Raw genomic sequence first — 14,146 nt, forward strand, 5'->3', positions numbered from 1 at the left:
TTTACAAAAAAAAAAAAAACATCACCAGGGGCCATGTCTGCACATTTTGCGGCAGTCTTTTTGGACAGCCATCATTTTGACAGCAAAAGATGGCCACCTTTTGATAATTATGAACACAAATAATGATCATAACCATTTTTGGCGTCCGTAATTATCAAAACGCGGCCGTAATACGACAGTGTGTGAACACAGTCTTTGACATGTTTTTTTTGTCTGTGTGAACAAGATGTTAGTTTGTTTGGGATCTGTCCAAAAGTTCCATTGTGCCCTGTGCTTTAATTATCCTGGGGATCCCGCCAATTACTCACCACCTGATCAGTAAGCGATCACATATGCTATATATATATTTTTCCAGTGTCTTTTTTTACTGTACTGAGTCCATGGTCGCATTAATTCCTATATATACAGCACATATGGTATTACACACAGTTTTATTGCTGTTTTCAGGTCTGTCTGTTCTCACATCATGACTACTCAGTATAAGGTCTCTATAGGTTAGCGATTTTATATAGGTCACTGGTATAATAAGTGGTAAAGGGACTTTTGACCTAATCCCATCAGTAGATCAGCCTGCACCGCATACCGTGGCACACTCTTCTGTTGATATCTGGTAATAAATCTTGCATGACTGCAAGTAGGACAGCCCCGAGGCGTCTTTTACAGCCCCGGGCTAATCACAGCTGTAGTAGGACTGATTTGTTTTATTTCCAAATCCCTTTCCGTTTCTGTGGGACACACAGGATAAGATGCCCCAAAGAAATTGAGACAAAAAGGTAAAGAGGACACACAAAAGAGTTCCTTATTGGAAATGACAGCGGTTGCAGTGCCCTAGGCTCCTACACTTGGGACTGTAATAAGCCATCACATCAGAAAGGATTTGCTCTCTTCCTCCTTTTCAAGTGTACAGTTTCTCTACCTAGACAGATATGTGGGGCTTCCGGCATGACCCGGTGACACAGGGCAGATCTGCAGCCAAAACTAGTATTGTATCCAAAACAGAAGAGTGTAAAGGGCAAACAAATCTCTCTTCTCCTAGGCGGCCCTCGGAAATCTGCGCTGTGTAAATGAGGATTGGGGCAGTAAACCAAAGCCAGAAGTGGAAAAGTATAAAGGAAAGATTATTAAAGATTATTACTTCTCTGTCACTGCATTTTGAGCTGTTTTTGACAGTAAGAACACCCGTGGGCAAATGTATTTGTAGCATTACGCCATAGTATTGATTAATCCTCCCATTATGTTTGTGTGGTTTTTAAAAAAATAAACCAGCGAAGGTAGTGAAGGGGCAAGTGTATCAAGTGCACAAAAATGCCACTGTCTGTGTAACTTATGTGGTAGGTTTCATAGTGTTTTGTTGTGTGGTTTGGTCACTGTAAGTAAGTTTTAGCATTTTTTACAACTTTTTTGTGGCATTTCTCTGGCCTCCCAAAAAAGATTATTTTGCCGTTTTTTTGGATTAGGCGTGATTGTTTGTTTTTAGAGTTTTTTTTTAGACAAACAGAAGACTTCTATTGAATCGGAGAGAAATGCCTCAGTTTGCAGGAAAAAAATCACAAAGATATACATCTTTGTGTTCTGTTTTAATGCTAATCGCACTATTTAATATATGACCACTGGTACTGTATGTTTCTTGGATGCACTGCAAGCTAACACCATAAGAACTATTACAACAAAGCTTTTCTTATTGCAGGGTCCTAATACCCATCTATTAGCTGCTGTGGTATACAGGTTGCCATGCGGCTGTAGAATATATGCTTAGGCTATGTTCACACAACGTTTCTTTCACATACATTAGTCAGTTAGTTTTGGGCGGGAACTATTTATTGAATAGCAGCTGCACAGACCTGTCAGTTTACATAAAGGAGAGTGCGGCTCCAGCCGCACTCTCCATTGTGTGCAATGATAAATCAGGATGCGGGCGCACACATCCCAATTCAACAGAAACGAAGATCATCCGGCCGGTACTGCAGTATTAGCAAGGATGATCTTCTCTGACACCTGCCGTTCTGTGAAACAGCCGAGTGTCGGAATGGCTGGTGTCATACTACGTGTAAACAGGGACTTAAAGTGTATGACTGAAGAACTAAGCGGTAAGAGAGTGCCTGTTCTACATTTGTTTTTTAAAGAAGCAGTTCACTTTTTTTTTTTTCGCCCCCCCGGGTAGCCGCTGTCATGTATACTTACAGAAGATGATCGGTGTCCCGTTCCCGTCGGTCAGTTCCCGTCCCGCGGTACCGTTCAAATCGGGCCCGCTCACTTCCGCCGGCTGCTGCGAGTCCTCTTCTCTGACCAGTGATTATACGCCGGAAGTCACTCGCTTTCATGCATTCGCTATGGAAGCGCGTGACTTCCGGTGTTCAAATTACAAGGCCGAGAAGAGGAGTCACAGCGCCGGCGGAAGTGAGTGCGCCCGATTTGAACGGCACCGCGGGACGGGAACTGACCGATGGGAACGGGACACCGATCATGTTCTGTAAATATACATAACAGCGGCTACCCGGGGGGGCCGAAAAAAAAAAAAAGTGAACTGCTTCTCAAGTCCGAAAAGATAGAAGGTGTACAAGGACTCTTCTGCTACCACTGGACTTTTTGAGGGCTTTTAAATCAGTGTCATGTGTCTTTCAAGCCATGACGTTTTCACCTCATGTTCTGTGATATGGATTTGTAACACAGCTAACCATGACTAAAACTCTACTCAATATTTACCATGGTGAGCCGAGCTGTGAAGACCCTCATCCTTAACTTTACTTTTCCAAACTTTGATGGAATGAAGTGTCATGGGTGCTATGATCATGTACAGTACATTAGGTTAAGGCCTCATTTGTATGGACATATTAGAGATCCTCCATATTATATCGACAATACAGTGCTCATAACTGCTGCTAGTCCATATTTTATCTCCTTGCGCCTGCAGTTTTAGACAAAAGCTCATTGATTTGTTTATAGAATCCATATAAATCTACGAGAAAACAATATTGGCGCACTCCTTCAATTACAGTATGAAGAAATATTCTTCCATAAGTGCAACAAGTTATAATTTATCATGGAGAAAATCCTATAATAGGTACATAACTTAGTATTCCTTTCATCATTGCACCACAATTCCCATGTAACGCATCTATTTCTATATGGCAAAATTCCCAAAGTGGACAGAAAATCAAGCTGAATAACTCTGTAAAAGGTTATTAGGTCACACATAAATCTGATATCTGGCTATAATATGGCAGTCAGTAAGAGTATAGTATACAGTAGATACGTTTAATAATAAAATTAAATTGTTCTTGATTCCTTAACACTTGTGTCCTGTTCTGATGACGCTATTCTGTCCTAGAAGCCTTGTTGTTAAAGGGGTACTCCAGTGAAAATCTTTTTCTTTCAAATCAACTGGTTTCAGAAAGTGATACAGATTTGTTACCTCTATTTTAAAAATCTCCAGTCTCCCAGTACTTATCATCTGCTGCATCTCCTGAAGGAAATGTTGGTTTCTTTTTAGTGTCACACAATGCTCTGTGCTAACCGAGACAGGAACTGTCCAGAGCAGTAGTGAATTCCCATAGGAAACCTTTCCTGCTCTGGACACTTCGGGCCACATTTATCATCCGGCGGACGGATGATTTTTGGCGGAAAGTGCCGATTTGCGTATTATTTTATACGCAAATGGCCGATTTGCGAATAAAATAATCGCAAATCGGCACTTTCCGCCGAGTACGCCAGGGGGCGGAAAGGGGGTGGAAAGGGGGCGGAAAGTAGGCGGGAAGTGGGCGGAACGGAGGGCGCGGACTCAGAGTCCGCGCGATTTATCATCCGTTCCGCCCAAATGTACGCCGAAAACCTACTCCAGTCCTCAGCTGGCGTAGGTTTTCGGCGGTGCGCACCGGCGCGCACAGGATTTATGTACAGGCAGTCCGCCTCTACATAAATCCCCGTACCGCCGGAGCTGCGGGGGCATTTTTAAGTCCGGCGTAAAAAACGCCGGACTTAATAAATGCCTCCCTTCCTGTCTTGGCCAGAGATTTAAGCAGAGAGCACTGTGTCAGACTGGAAAGAAAACAACATTTCCTGCAGGACAAACAGCAGCTGATGAGTATAGGAAGACTTAAGATTTTTAAATAGAATAAATTACAAATCTTCATAACTTTCTGAAACCAGTTGATTTAAAAGAAAGAAATAGATTTTCGCTGGATAACCCCTTTAAGGAAGAAAAGTCAGTGCTGTGTTGAAGCAAAATACAGTGGTGCTTATAGCTCTATAATATGGGGAATTTGCATGTGCCCTTATGGTCCCCTTTACCCTGTTATGTTCACAATTCTACATGATAAGCTTTCTTTCATAGACTATAGACTATACATTTTAAATGCATGATATGTATAAAGAGGAGGAGTGTATGTATTGCAGGTCTAGGTTACATTTCTTCTTTCCTTTTGACTTACTGGAAACGACATATGAATATATATGACATGATCATTCAATATATGTAATATCAAGTATGCAGTATCTTACCCCTTTCATTATTCTTTCCCGCAGTTCTGCCTGAGTAAGGGGTCTCTCTTCTTCATCCGCTGTTGGGGAGTCGCTATCGCTGTCATACTCATCTCTATATAACAGAAAAAGTATAAACATTAGTCCCAGTCGTGATGTACAGAAATGTTATTAGAATTTGCTTCCATATGTAGCCTCTGCAGATAAGGCTCTCTATACATTTATATGGAAACCCAAGCTAATATTTGCTCATGGATGCTATCTGCATTATACTGTATATACAATGGAAATCCATGCATTATGTTCAATGGTAAAAATAGCTCCTGGCAATCAATTTGTGCAAAAAAAATTCTTGTTAGTCCATACAATGTTGTCCCCCCAAGTTTCTCCAAAGCCAACCATGGTGCAGTCATGGCCTATGGTCTCCTACTGTTTACAGGCATCTTCCTGTTTTATACAGTTTTGTAACAAAAGGCAATGATCACATCTATCTGCGATGTCAATCACTTCTATCAGGTATATAGCCTGATAGCTCACCACAGTTGGCGTTATTCTCAGCCTTCTTATTACATTAGTACAAAAAAATGGCACCATGTGTAGCTGATGTAAATTACATAGCTAAGAGAGAAATGTGCCCATGTGAGGTTTATGGCATTTAACACTATATACACAATCTATAAATACTACATAGCAATACTATGATACAATACAAGAAAGCTCCCCACATAGATGAGAAATGAGCTGAGGGGGGAGACAAGGTTCTACAACAGATCAGGAGAGACATTATGGAAAAGGATCATGGGAATACAAGAGTTGCATCATAACGCACACTAAAAGACAGCAATGAAGGTCCATATACACAGAAAGATTATCTGACATGATCTGCCAAAGATTTGAAGCCAAAGCCAGAAACAGACTATAAACAGAGATCTGGTCATAAAGGAAAGACTGAGATTTCTCCTCTTTTCAAATCCATTCCTGGATTTGGCTTCAAATCTTTGCCAGATAATTTGTCAGATAATATTTCTGTGTAAACGGACCCTGACGTATGATACTAAAAGAGTAGTAGATGCTTGGAACAAACTTCCAGCAGATGTGGTTGGTAAATCTACAATAACAGAATTTAAACATGCCTGGGATAAACATATATCTATCCCAAGATAGTAAGACAGTAAATAGTTAAAGGGCAGACTAGATGTACCAAGTGGTCTTTTTTTTTGCCAACAATCTTCTATGTTTCTATATTTAAAGTTCAGATACAAACCGTCTTAAATGCCACGCATTCTGCTTTGTAAGCATCATGTAATGGACTTCCTGTTCCTTCTGTACACTCGAGCTGGGAGTTCAGCCAATTCAGTATCCTCATACCCACTTCATCTTTTTTACTAAAAGCTGTCTACTATATCTAAAGGGGCCTCCCGCATAGGGGGAGGGGGTAGCTGAATTTCCAGCTACAGTGTACAGCACAAACAGGAAGTCCATTACTTTTGACAGGAAGTTCAGTAATTAGGACAGCAGAGCCAGCAGTTTTTTTAGAGGCAGAAAGATAACATGATAAACCACATGCCAGCAGTAAAATACCTTTATTTAAGAATATATATTAGTTTATTAGACAGCTGAAAATAAGTTTCTATTGTTTAATACCAGTAGAGGTTTGCTCTTATTACAAAACTGCCCAGGTGTTTCATCACGTTCTACCAAAACTGACCAAAAAAAACGTGTATGGATTTTTGTTCCATAGGTGAGCCATAGCTCAGATTTTGTACGAGAATGCGATGAGATTTAACTCCACCAATCCATGAATATAAAATATCATTAAACATTTGGGAAACTTAATTTGTGATAGCCATGTGCAAATTACTCTCAATATATTTTACTTGCGTTATAAAAAGGCAGCGATGTACAAAATTAATGTAATTAATTTCATAGACGGCTACGATCCAAAAATGTGCAAAGCTTAAACATAAACTATAATTATGTTGTGTCTACACAGCAATAAGTTTTCGGCTTCATAAATCACAACTGCCAGCTCCTCACGTGCTACATGATAATGAAGTCTTTTACACATTACTGCACTTTTCCCCATTCTGCTCACACTGTTCTATCTATTCATTTATCTATCCGTCCATCCGACTATCTATCCATCCATCCATTTTGCAAATGTACAATCGTGCATAGCTGCAACATGTGTCTTTTTTCAGTCGCACTATGTAACATAAATTCTAGGTAAATAGAGTCAAGCGTTAACATGTGCGGAGCGTGCTGCCGATCAAAGGCTTCTCAGTTTCATCAAGAACATTGACTTCCCAATAAAGATGTACTAGGACACGTCTGTCTTTGGAGAATGGTAATTTACACTGTAAACAGGTCTCTGAGGATTGCATAGGTCAAACCACAAATAAGTGCTTTCAGACACTTTCAGGTGTAACTTTTTGTACAAAACAGGACAAGTTAGACTACTTCCTTGTACCCACAATCTGCCCCCCCAAACCGCTTGTACCTTCGGATAGCTGCTTTTAATCCAAGATTTGTCCTGGAGTCTGTTCGGCAGGTGATGCAGTTATTGTCCTAAAAAACAACTTTTAAACTTGCAGCCCTGTGCCAAATGGCTGGGTTTAGAGTATCTATGCCCTAACTTTGCACCACCCCTCTGTCCCTCCTCCCCACCCTCTTCATCATTAGGAATGCCACTGGAACATTTTCTCCATGCTGAAGATTGCACAGGTGCCTTATCAATCCAGCCCATGTTCAGTATTCACACAGTTGAGGAATAGGAGACAATCTGCCTGGAGCATTCCCAATGATGAGGAGGACGGGGAGGAGGGATATAGAGGGTGTGCCAGCCTAATGCATACACAATCTAAGCCCCGACCTTTGGGCAGCCAGTTTAAAAGTTGTTTTTCAGGACAATAACCGCATCACCGGCCGAACGAACCCCAGGACAGATCTTGGATTAAAAGCAGCTATCTGAAGGTACAAGTGGTTTGAAGGGGTCAGATTGTGGGTACAGAGTCGCTTTAAAGAGGATCAAAGAAAGAAAAGAAAAGAGAAGAAATGAAAGGTGGTTAAAGGAGTTGTCAGCTGGGGCACGTGAAATATAAAACATAATCTACCCGGATTCCTCACAGCTGCTGTTCAGATGGCTGACAGTCCCTGCTATTATTTTGCAGGTGGTCCAACCTCAGTGATTGGCCGAAGGGGCAGTTCTTGCGGAGAATCAGGAAAAGTGAGTGACAAACGGGGACTGGGAGACATAATAACAGCCACAGAGGATCTGGGTAGGTGAGTATGACTTCTTTTTTATGTTTAATGCTCCTCCAGCTAAATACAAAAAAAAACTGTGTCCCTGGACAGCCCCTTTAATAGTGCCTTAGTATAATAATAATAAAAATAGGACTAGCATTAGTATTAGGGAGCGATCTTCTTTTTGGAGGTTATTTTTGGCTATATTGAAAAATAACCCAAAATAACCTTCAGATACAATGACTAGCTGGACCAGTAACGTTGTAAAACATATTGATATAATAAAAAATACTTTCTTATAAAAGATATAGCATATGCCAAAGATAGAAACAACTTCTTATTTTAAAACTTTTTAGGATAGTGTTAAGTGGAGAACTCACCCTGTGCCAGGTGGTTGTATCTCAAAGACTGGCGGGTGCAGGTCGACTAACTGTCCCAGCAGAACACGAGCTGTTTCTTGTGGGTCATATGGTTTATCATAGTTCTGGAAGAGCAAAGCACATCAAATAAGCAACTTTAGAGGTAGACATAATCAATGGCAGTTGTACCCCACCCCCTGATTAGCATAATATCCGCTATCCTATGCTCATATAGGAATGCCACATTAAAGTGGTTATCGGTCCTTAGAAAAAAAAACATGGCCACTTTCTTTCAGAACAAGCACTACTCTTGTCCTCAGTTTGGACATGGTTTTGCAGCTTAGTTCCATTGAATAGAATACAAGTGTGGTGCTGTTTTTGCAAGAAAGTTTTATCTCTTTATTTTTAATCCTGAATGACCCCTATAATGAGCAGTATGCAATTACACATATAAAGAACATCTATCATTAAAAGTCTAATATTGTAGAAACAATTATGTTCTCTCCAAAATTATACAGGTTTATCAAAAGCAGCAAATATGCAATGAATTTAATTTGGACTTTATTCTTTTTTCGTATGGTATTCTCATAGAGCCTATGTAGCCAATGATTAGTTCATTGCAAGCCATTTATACTTTGGATAAAACAATTGTGAATCTATCAAAACCCCTTCATGAATAAGAAAGTGCTGGATTAGTAGTGGTGATCAGGTGTTGGTTTTATTGACTTCCCCAGTGCAGAAGTAATAGGAGAGGTTGGAGGCTCTATGGGCTCATATTTATAATGCCCATATTGTATAAAATAGGCTTTACCAGTCTTTGCATGCATGTTATTGAGACCCTTATTAAAGGAACCAAATGAGCTCAATGCAGACAGATGGAATGCATTGAATATAGTTTATTTTACCCTTGGCAAAGAATAGAAGTGATGGCACTTCATAACATTGCTTTTAGAATTGGAGTGAGATTGCCTCCCTGTATCATGGTCACAGTGCTGCTATTAGTATGTATACACAAGGGAATGTATTACACTGAAAACATGCCTTGTCCTTGATGGTGGATTATCCATTCTAACCATGCCTCCTACTTAGTGCTGTTTCTACTTGTGGTGATGAAGTTATTCTATGTACCTTAGAGTCGAGGAAAGACTGAGCAGCCAGAAGCTCGTTGGTTTTCTGCTCAATGAGGCCGAGGTACTGCATTATGTTTGCTTCCCGAATGCTAGATGAAGAGCCCAACATTTCATCCAGGACAGAGCGGTCACAATTTATCTTCTTGAACAAGGAATCAATTCCTAAGGAATGAGCATCATTATTTTTAAAAGAAAGTAGAAGTCCGACTTAGTTATTTACATGTAGATGCATGCAGGGATCAGAGTGGTGGGAATACAAACAACATGGAAAAGATGTCACTAGGAGTCACAATATGAAAATACGTTTTTAACACCAAATTAAAAGTCTCTAGTGAGCAGATATTTCAGTTTAAAGGGCACTGTATTCCATGGTACTACATAGCGTCAATCATTCAATGCATAAAATCATATTTCTGCTGTAGATTTTCACTCTCTATGCTGCATAGATTTGGTAGTGGTTTTGGTGGTTTATTCAATAAAGCTATTCCATGTCCAGGCTACCCAACAGGGTAGAATAAGTAAGTGACATATCAAATTTATTTTTTTCCATTATGCAGATTTCAAATGCATGGCAGAAACGGTAGGGTATGAATCTAAATGTGTATTCCAGGAAAAATACACTAGGGGAATCACTAGTAGGCAGTTGCGGGGTATCCGACTTCTGTACCCTGTGCTGATCTCTGTATCGGGCCCCGCCAACTCTGTTCTTAATAGAACTGAGGGTATGGCACGTGAACCGCCACTCTATTCATTTCTATTGAGCCTACGGAAAGAGCCAAATACAGTGCTCTTCTGGCATACTCAGCTGTTTCCATCACTCTATAGGAAGAATCAGGGCAGTTTCTAGGCCATTTTGGCTACAGGGCGACTTTGAAGAAAGTGCCCCCCCCCCCCCATTGATAACAACTGATTGAGGTCCAGGAGGGGGTGAGGTGGAAGCTATCAATCACTGCTGAGTGAGGTATGAGGCCTGGGTGAGACACAGACTGCAGAGCGCCCCTATCTGGAACATGTGTCCTGGATTCCTGGGAGGGTTGATGCTGATGGACACTTACAGAGGGAACCAGTGAGAAGAGACCTGCTTCCATCCTGTATCAGTCACTACAGCTTCCTTGAATAACAACTACAACTCTCATAATGCCCTACATTCACAGTATGAAGCTCTCATGGTATGCTTGGAGTTATAGTTTGTGACGGGACAACTCTTTGAGGTGTCTGTTCATTTGTACTTCAACTCCCAGCATATTCTGAGGGCTGTGGACTGTCACTACATGCTGGGAGTTGTAGTTTTTCCAGCTGTTGTAGTTGGAGGGTCCGGGGTGCATTGATTTATCATGATTTACACCTGCAAACAGGAACGTCCGGTCTCTGAAAAGATCATCCCGGCTGGTACTGCAGTACCGACCGGATGATCCTTGCAGCCGCAGAGTTCTGATGCGGGCGCATCCGTGCGCGCCCGCATCAGAACTCTTCACTGCACGCTATGGAGTGTGCACTGACAGGGTTTTCTGCGGCCACTATTCAATGAAGTTGTTTGCGGGGCCACTAGGGATCCCGGCCGGAACGTATACTATGGGCCACATGTATCATCCTGCGAACAGATGATTTTCGGCGGAAAGTGACGATTTGCGTATTTTTTATACGCAAATGGCCGATCTGCGAATAAAATATTCACAAATCGGCACTTTCCGCCGAGTACGCCAGGGGGGCGGAAAGGGGGAGTGTAGTGGGCGGAACGGAGGGCGCGGACTCAGAGTCCGCGCGATTTACCATCCGTTCCGCCCAAATATACGCCGAAAACCTACTCCAGTCCTCAGCTGGCGTAGGTTTTCGGCGGTGTGCACCGGCGCGCACAGGATTTATGTAGAGGCAGTCTGCCTCTACATAAATCTCCGTAGCGCCGGAGCTGCGGGGGTATTTTTAAGTCCGGCGTAAAAAACGCCGGACTTAATAAATGCCCCCCTATGTGTATACGGTCCGGCCGGGATCCCATAGACAGCAAGGTAACGTATATTTTCGTAATAATCACAGCCGTTGTACTACGGCCGTGGTTTTACGAGAATATACGTTGTGTGAACATAGCCTTAAAGGGAATCTATCAAAGACTTATACTTACACTTATAAAACATTTGGTATTTTCCTTTTCAAATCCCAGTATTCCCACTATTCCTGAGTGGATTGAATATTGAGAGGGTTAACCCAATAACAGTTATATTGTGCTTGCCTTTGCTAGCTGTAACACCCAACAAGTGCTTATATACTGTATTCCCATGTGAGGGGTTTACCTCTATATTGTGAATTACCCAAGTATTTAACTAGTGCGAGTGATCTATATTAAATCTCTCCCTATCCTTAGCCTTCCCTACTGCATTGTATGCCTGCATATATCTATATCTATACACTTTTATTTAGTCTATAAGCCCTTTGCAGCTCTTCATATGGAATCAAACTACCATTGAAGAACAAATGTAATATATTTACTATACCTAATTTTTCCCACCATTTAAATTCCTGAATTTTATTGAATTCTTTAAGGTTTGTGTTCTGCCATAACGGCGATAAGCTGGTTTAAATTCAAACAGAATTCTGCATATAAGCGAAAATATACCAAACTGAATTGAAAACTGGGCCTAAACAAAAAGAAGCCAATTTTCAGTTATTTTAGAAAGAACTAACATGGCGAGCAAGGCTCCAATAATTATTTTATCTGGCACAGCTACTAAAATTAGAAGCAAACAATCACAAGCTAGACAGGAGCGAGGCACTAACAACATAATAACTCTGCTCCAAAGTCTTCTGCAGCTGCATAGTGCACATCCACATTCTGACCCTTATACCTTGGTTATATTTTCATGTACAGAGCTGTGTGAGGGTTTGCTGCGTGCACAATGATCTGTAGTATTTATTGATTTGGGGTAGATGGAACTTTTTCCTTGTTTTCTGGGATGCAAGTCATTGCATTTTTTTAAAGCAATCACTGTGTGATGTATTATGTAGAGTTTGGAGATGTGGTGATACTAATTATGTTATTACTATTATTACTGTAGTAAAATTGCTTAGTGTACAGTGTACTTAGTGTAAGTGTACTTACTGTATATACTAACAGTAACTCCCTGTGTGCCCCATAGAGCTAAAATCAGCCCCCCCCCCCCTTCCCCAGGCTGTGTTGCCCTGCTCTGTCATGACTCTGTCCATAAGATGGCTGACATGGAGGAGCATGCACCCCCTCCCCCTCAGTGTCCTCCATAGATATATACAGGCTCATTGTTGGGCACTTGGAGGGGGGGCATTATCACATGTCGGCCATCTTATGGACAGAATCACCACAGAGCAGGACAGCCCAGTCTGGAGGAGGGGAGTCTGATTTTAGCTCTATGAGGTACTGTACACAGTAAGCTGTTGTCAGCTGCTATCATTAAGTGCATTCATTAGACAGTACCCTGCACTACTAACCTACTGTAATGTCATTTTGACAGTCTTCTATTACTCTCTGCTTATGGGTGTAAAGAAGTGGAATCAAAGCTGCCCTCAGAAGGCCCCTGGCTCCCCTTACCACCAGTTAGTAGTGACCAGCACAAGGTTTATAACCATGTTGATGACAGTGCCACCATTTACCACAGCATATTAGTGGTAAAATGACTGGCTTCAAAAAGTAGCTCTAACGCCAGTCTCTGACTGCAGCAACTGGGTTTATAGCAAGTGCCTAAGCCTGCTCCATATACCCATAATGCCCCCATGATGGAAATATACTGGAAATATCTTTAAAAATTTAGGGTTGTAAAAACAGACAGAAAACAATAACACAAGGGGCACCTTCTGGTGTAAAATCATCTAACAAAGCGCAAGCGCAAACAGCAGAGGGAGTGTTAACCACGCTAACCTGGTGGAGTTGTGCTGATATGCAGCCACAACTCTACAGTGAACTTGAATGATAGATCTTCTGCCAAGATTTGGGGTTAACACTTATGATATGTCAAAAGTTTTACGAAAGCTTTTCTAGTAGTAGACAACGTAAGGATGTTATCCTTAAGGAATAACCTTTAGCTACACGAATAGATACATTAGTGTTTAAGGATGTAACCATCTATCGGAGCTCTAGAATGTAGAAACCTCAGGTCAACGTATAATACAATATTAATCTAACAAGATTCCAACCTTCTCAGAGCAGTGCGAGATTTTGACCTTTCACACCGGGGTGATAGAGCTACATTTCATTTCTTAGGTCTGGCCATGTGAAAGTCTTCGGTATAGTGACGGCTCTTAGTGAGGTATTTATGTTGGAGGGTTCTTGGCATCTTTTCATCCACTTCTCTATAGCCCTGGCTGTTCCAATAAACCTTTATAGAAACATTCTTATCAAGAGTGCATCAAGGCCCTTTCAAGATCACTCCAGCAGTGAAGAAGTTAGGGGAAACGAATGTATGGTGCAGAAAAGTAATTTGTAGAGGTAGAAATTAATTCTATTTAGAGCCATACTTGTCTCCTTTACAAGCTGTTAGTAAAGCTCGCATTGATTGGCCTGTAAATTGGTGGCCGGACTGCTCGCTAGGAGTGTATAAAGTTGGCTGTAAAGGAACTGATGCACACAATATAACTTGCCAATATGGATAAGCAGATTGTGTTTCTTATTTATTTGGACTGACTATGATACCGCTATTAGGGAATATAATTGCTTGAATAATGTAGTAACATGTCTTTTCTATTAATCATAGCCATTGTTGCTGATTTGCAACAATGGCTGTAACGAATAGAAAATATACATTGCATTGAAGTCAGAGGAATCCCGTCTGGAGTGTATACACATAGGGGGAGATTTATCAAACATGGTGTAAAGTGAACCTGGCTCAGTTGCCCCTAGCAACCAATCAGATTCCACCTTTCATTTTTCAAAGAGTCTGTGAAGAATGAAAAGGGGAATCTCATTGGTTGCCAGGGGCA

General features: G+C 41.2%; 1 protein-coding gene across 2 annotated transcripts in view; it reads right to left on the reverse strand.

Annotated features, from left to right (window-relative positions):
• Nucleotides 1-14,146, reverse strand: part of ODAD1 (outer dynein arm docking complex subunit 1) — a 66,457-nt gene that overhangs the window by 14,253 nt on the left and 38,058 nt on the right. For both annotated transcript variants that reach the window (XM_069947641.1, XM_069947642.1), the window contains 3 exons: nucleotides 9,207-9,370; nucleotides 8,100-8,203; nucleotides 4,498-4,591 (listed from right to left, as the gene is read on the reverse strand). In XM_069947641.1, coding sequence (XP_069803742.1) covers nucleotides 4,498-4,591; nucleotides 8,100-8,203; nucleotides 9,207-9,370 — 362 coding nt within the window. The remainder of the gene's footprint in view (nucleotides 1-4,497; nucleotides 4,592-8,099; nucleotides 8,204-9,206; nucleotides 9,371-14,146) is intronic.

This window comes from Dendropsophus ebraccatus, chromosome 12 (assembly GCF_027789765.1).
Source record: "Dendropsophus ebraccatus isolate aDenEbr1 chromosome 12, aDenEbr1.pat, whole genome shotgun sequence".
In the NCBI taxonomy this organism is placed as follows: domain Eukaryota; kingdom Metazoa; phylum Chordata; class Amphibia; order Anura; family Hylidae; genus Dendropsophus; species Dendropsophus ebraccatus.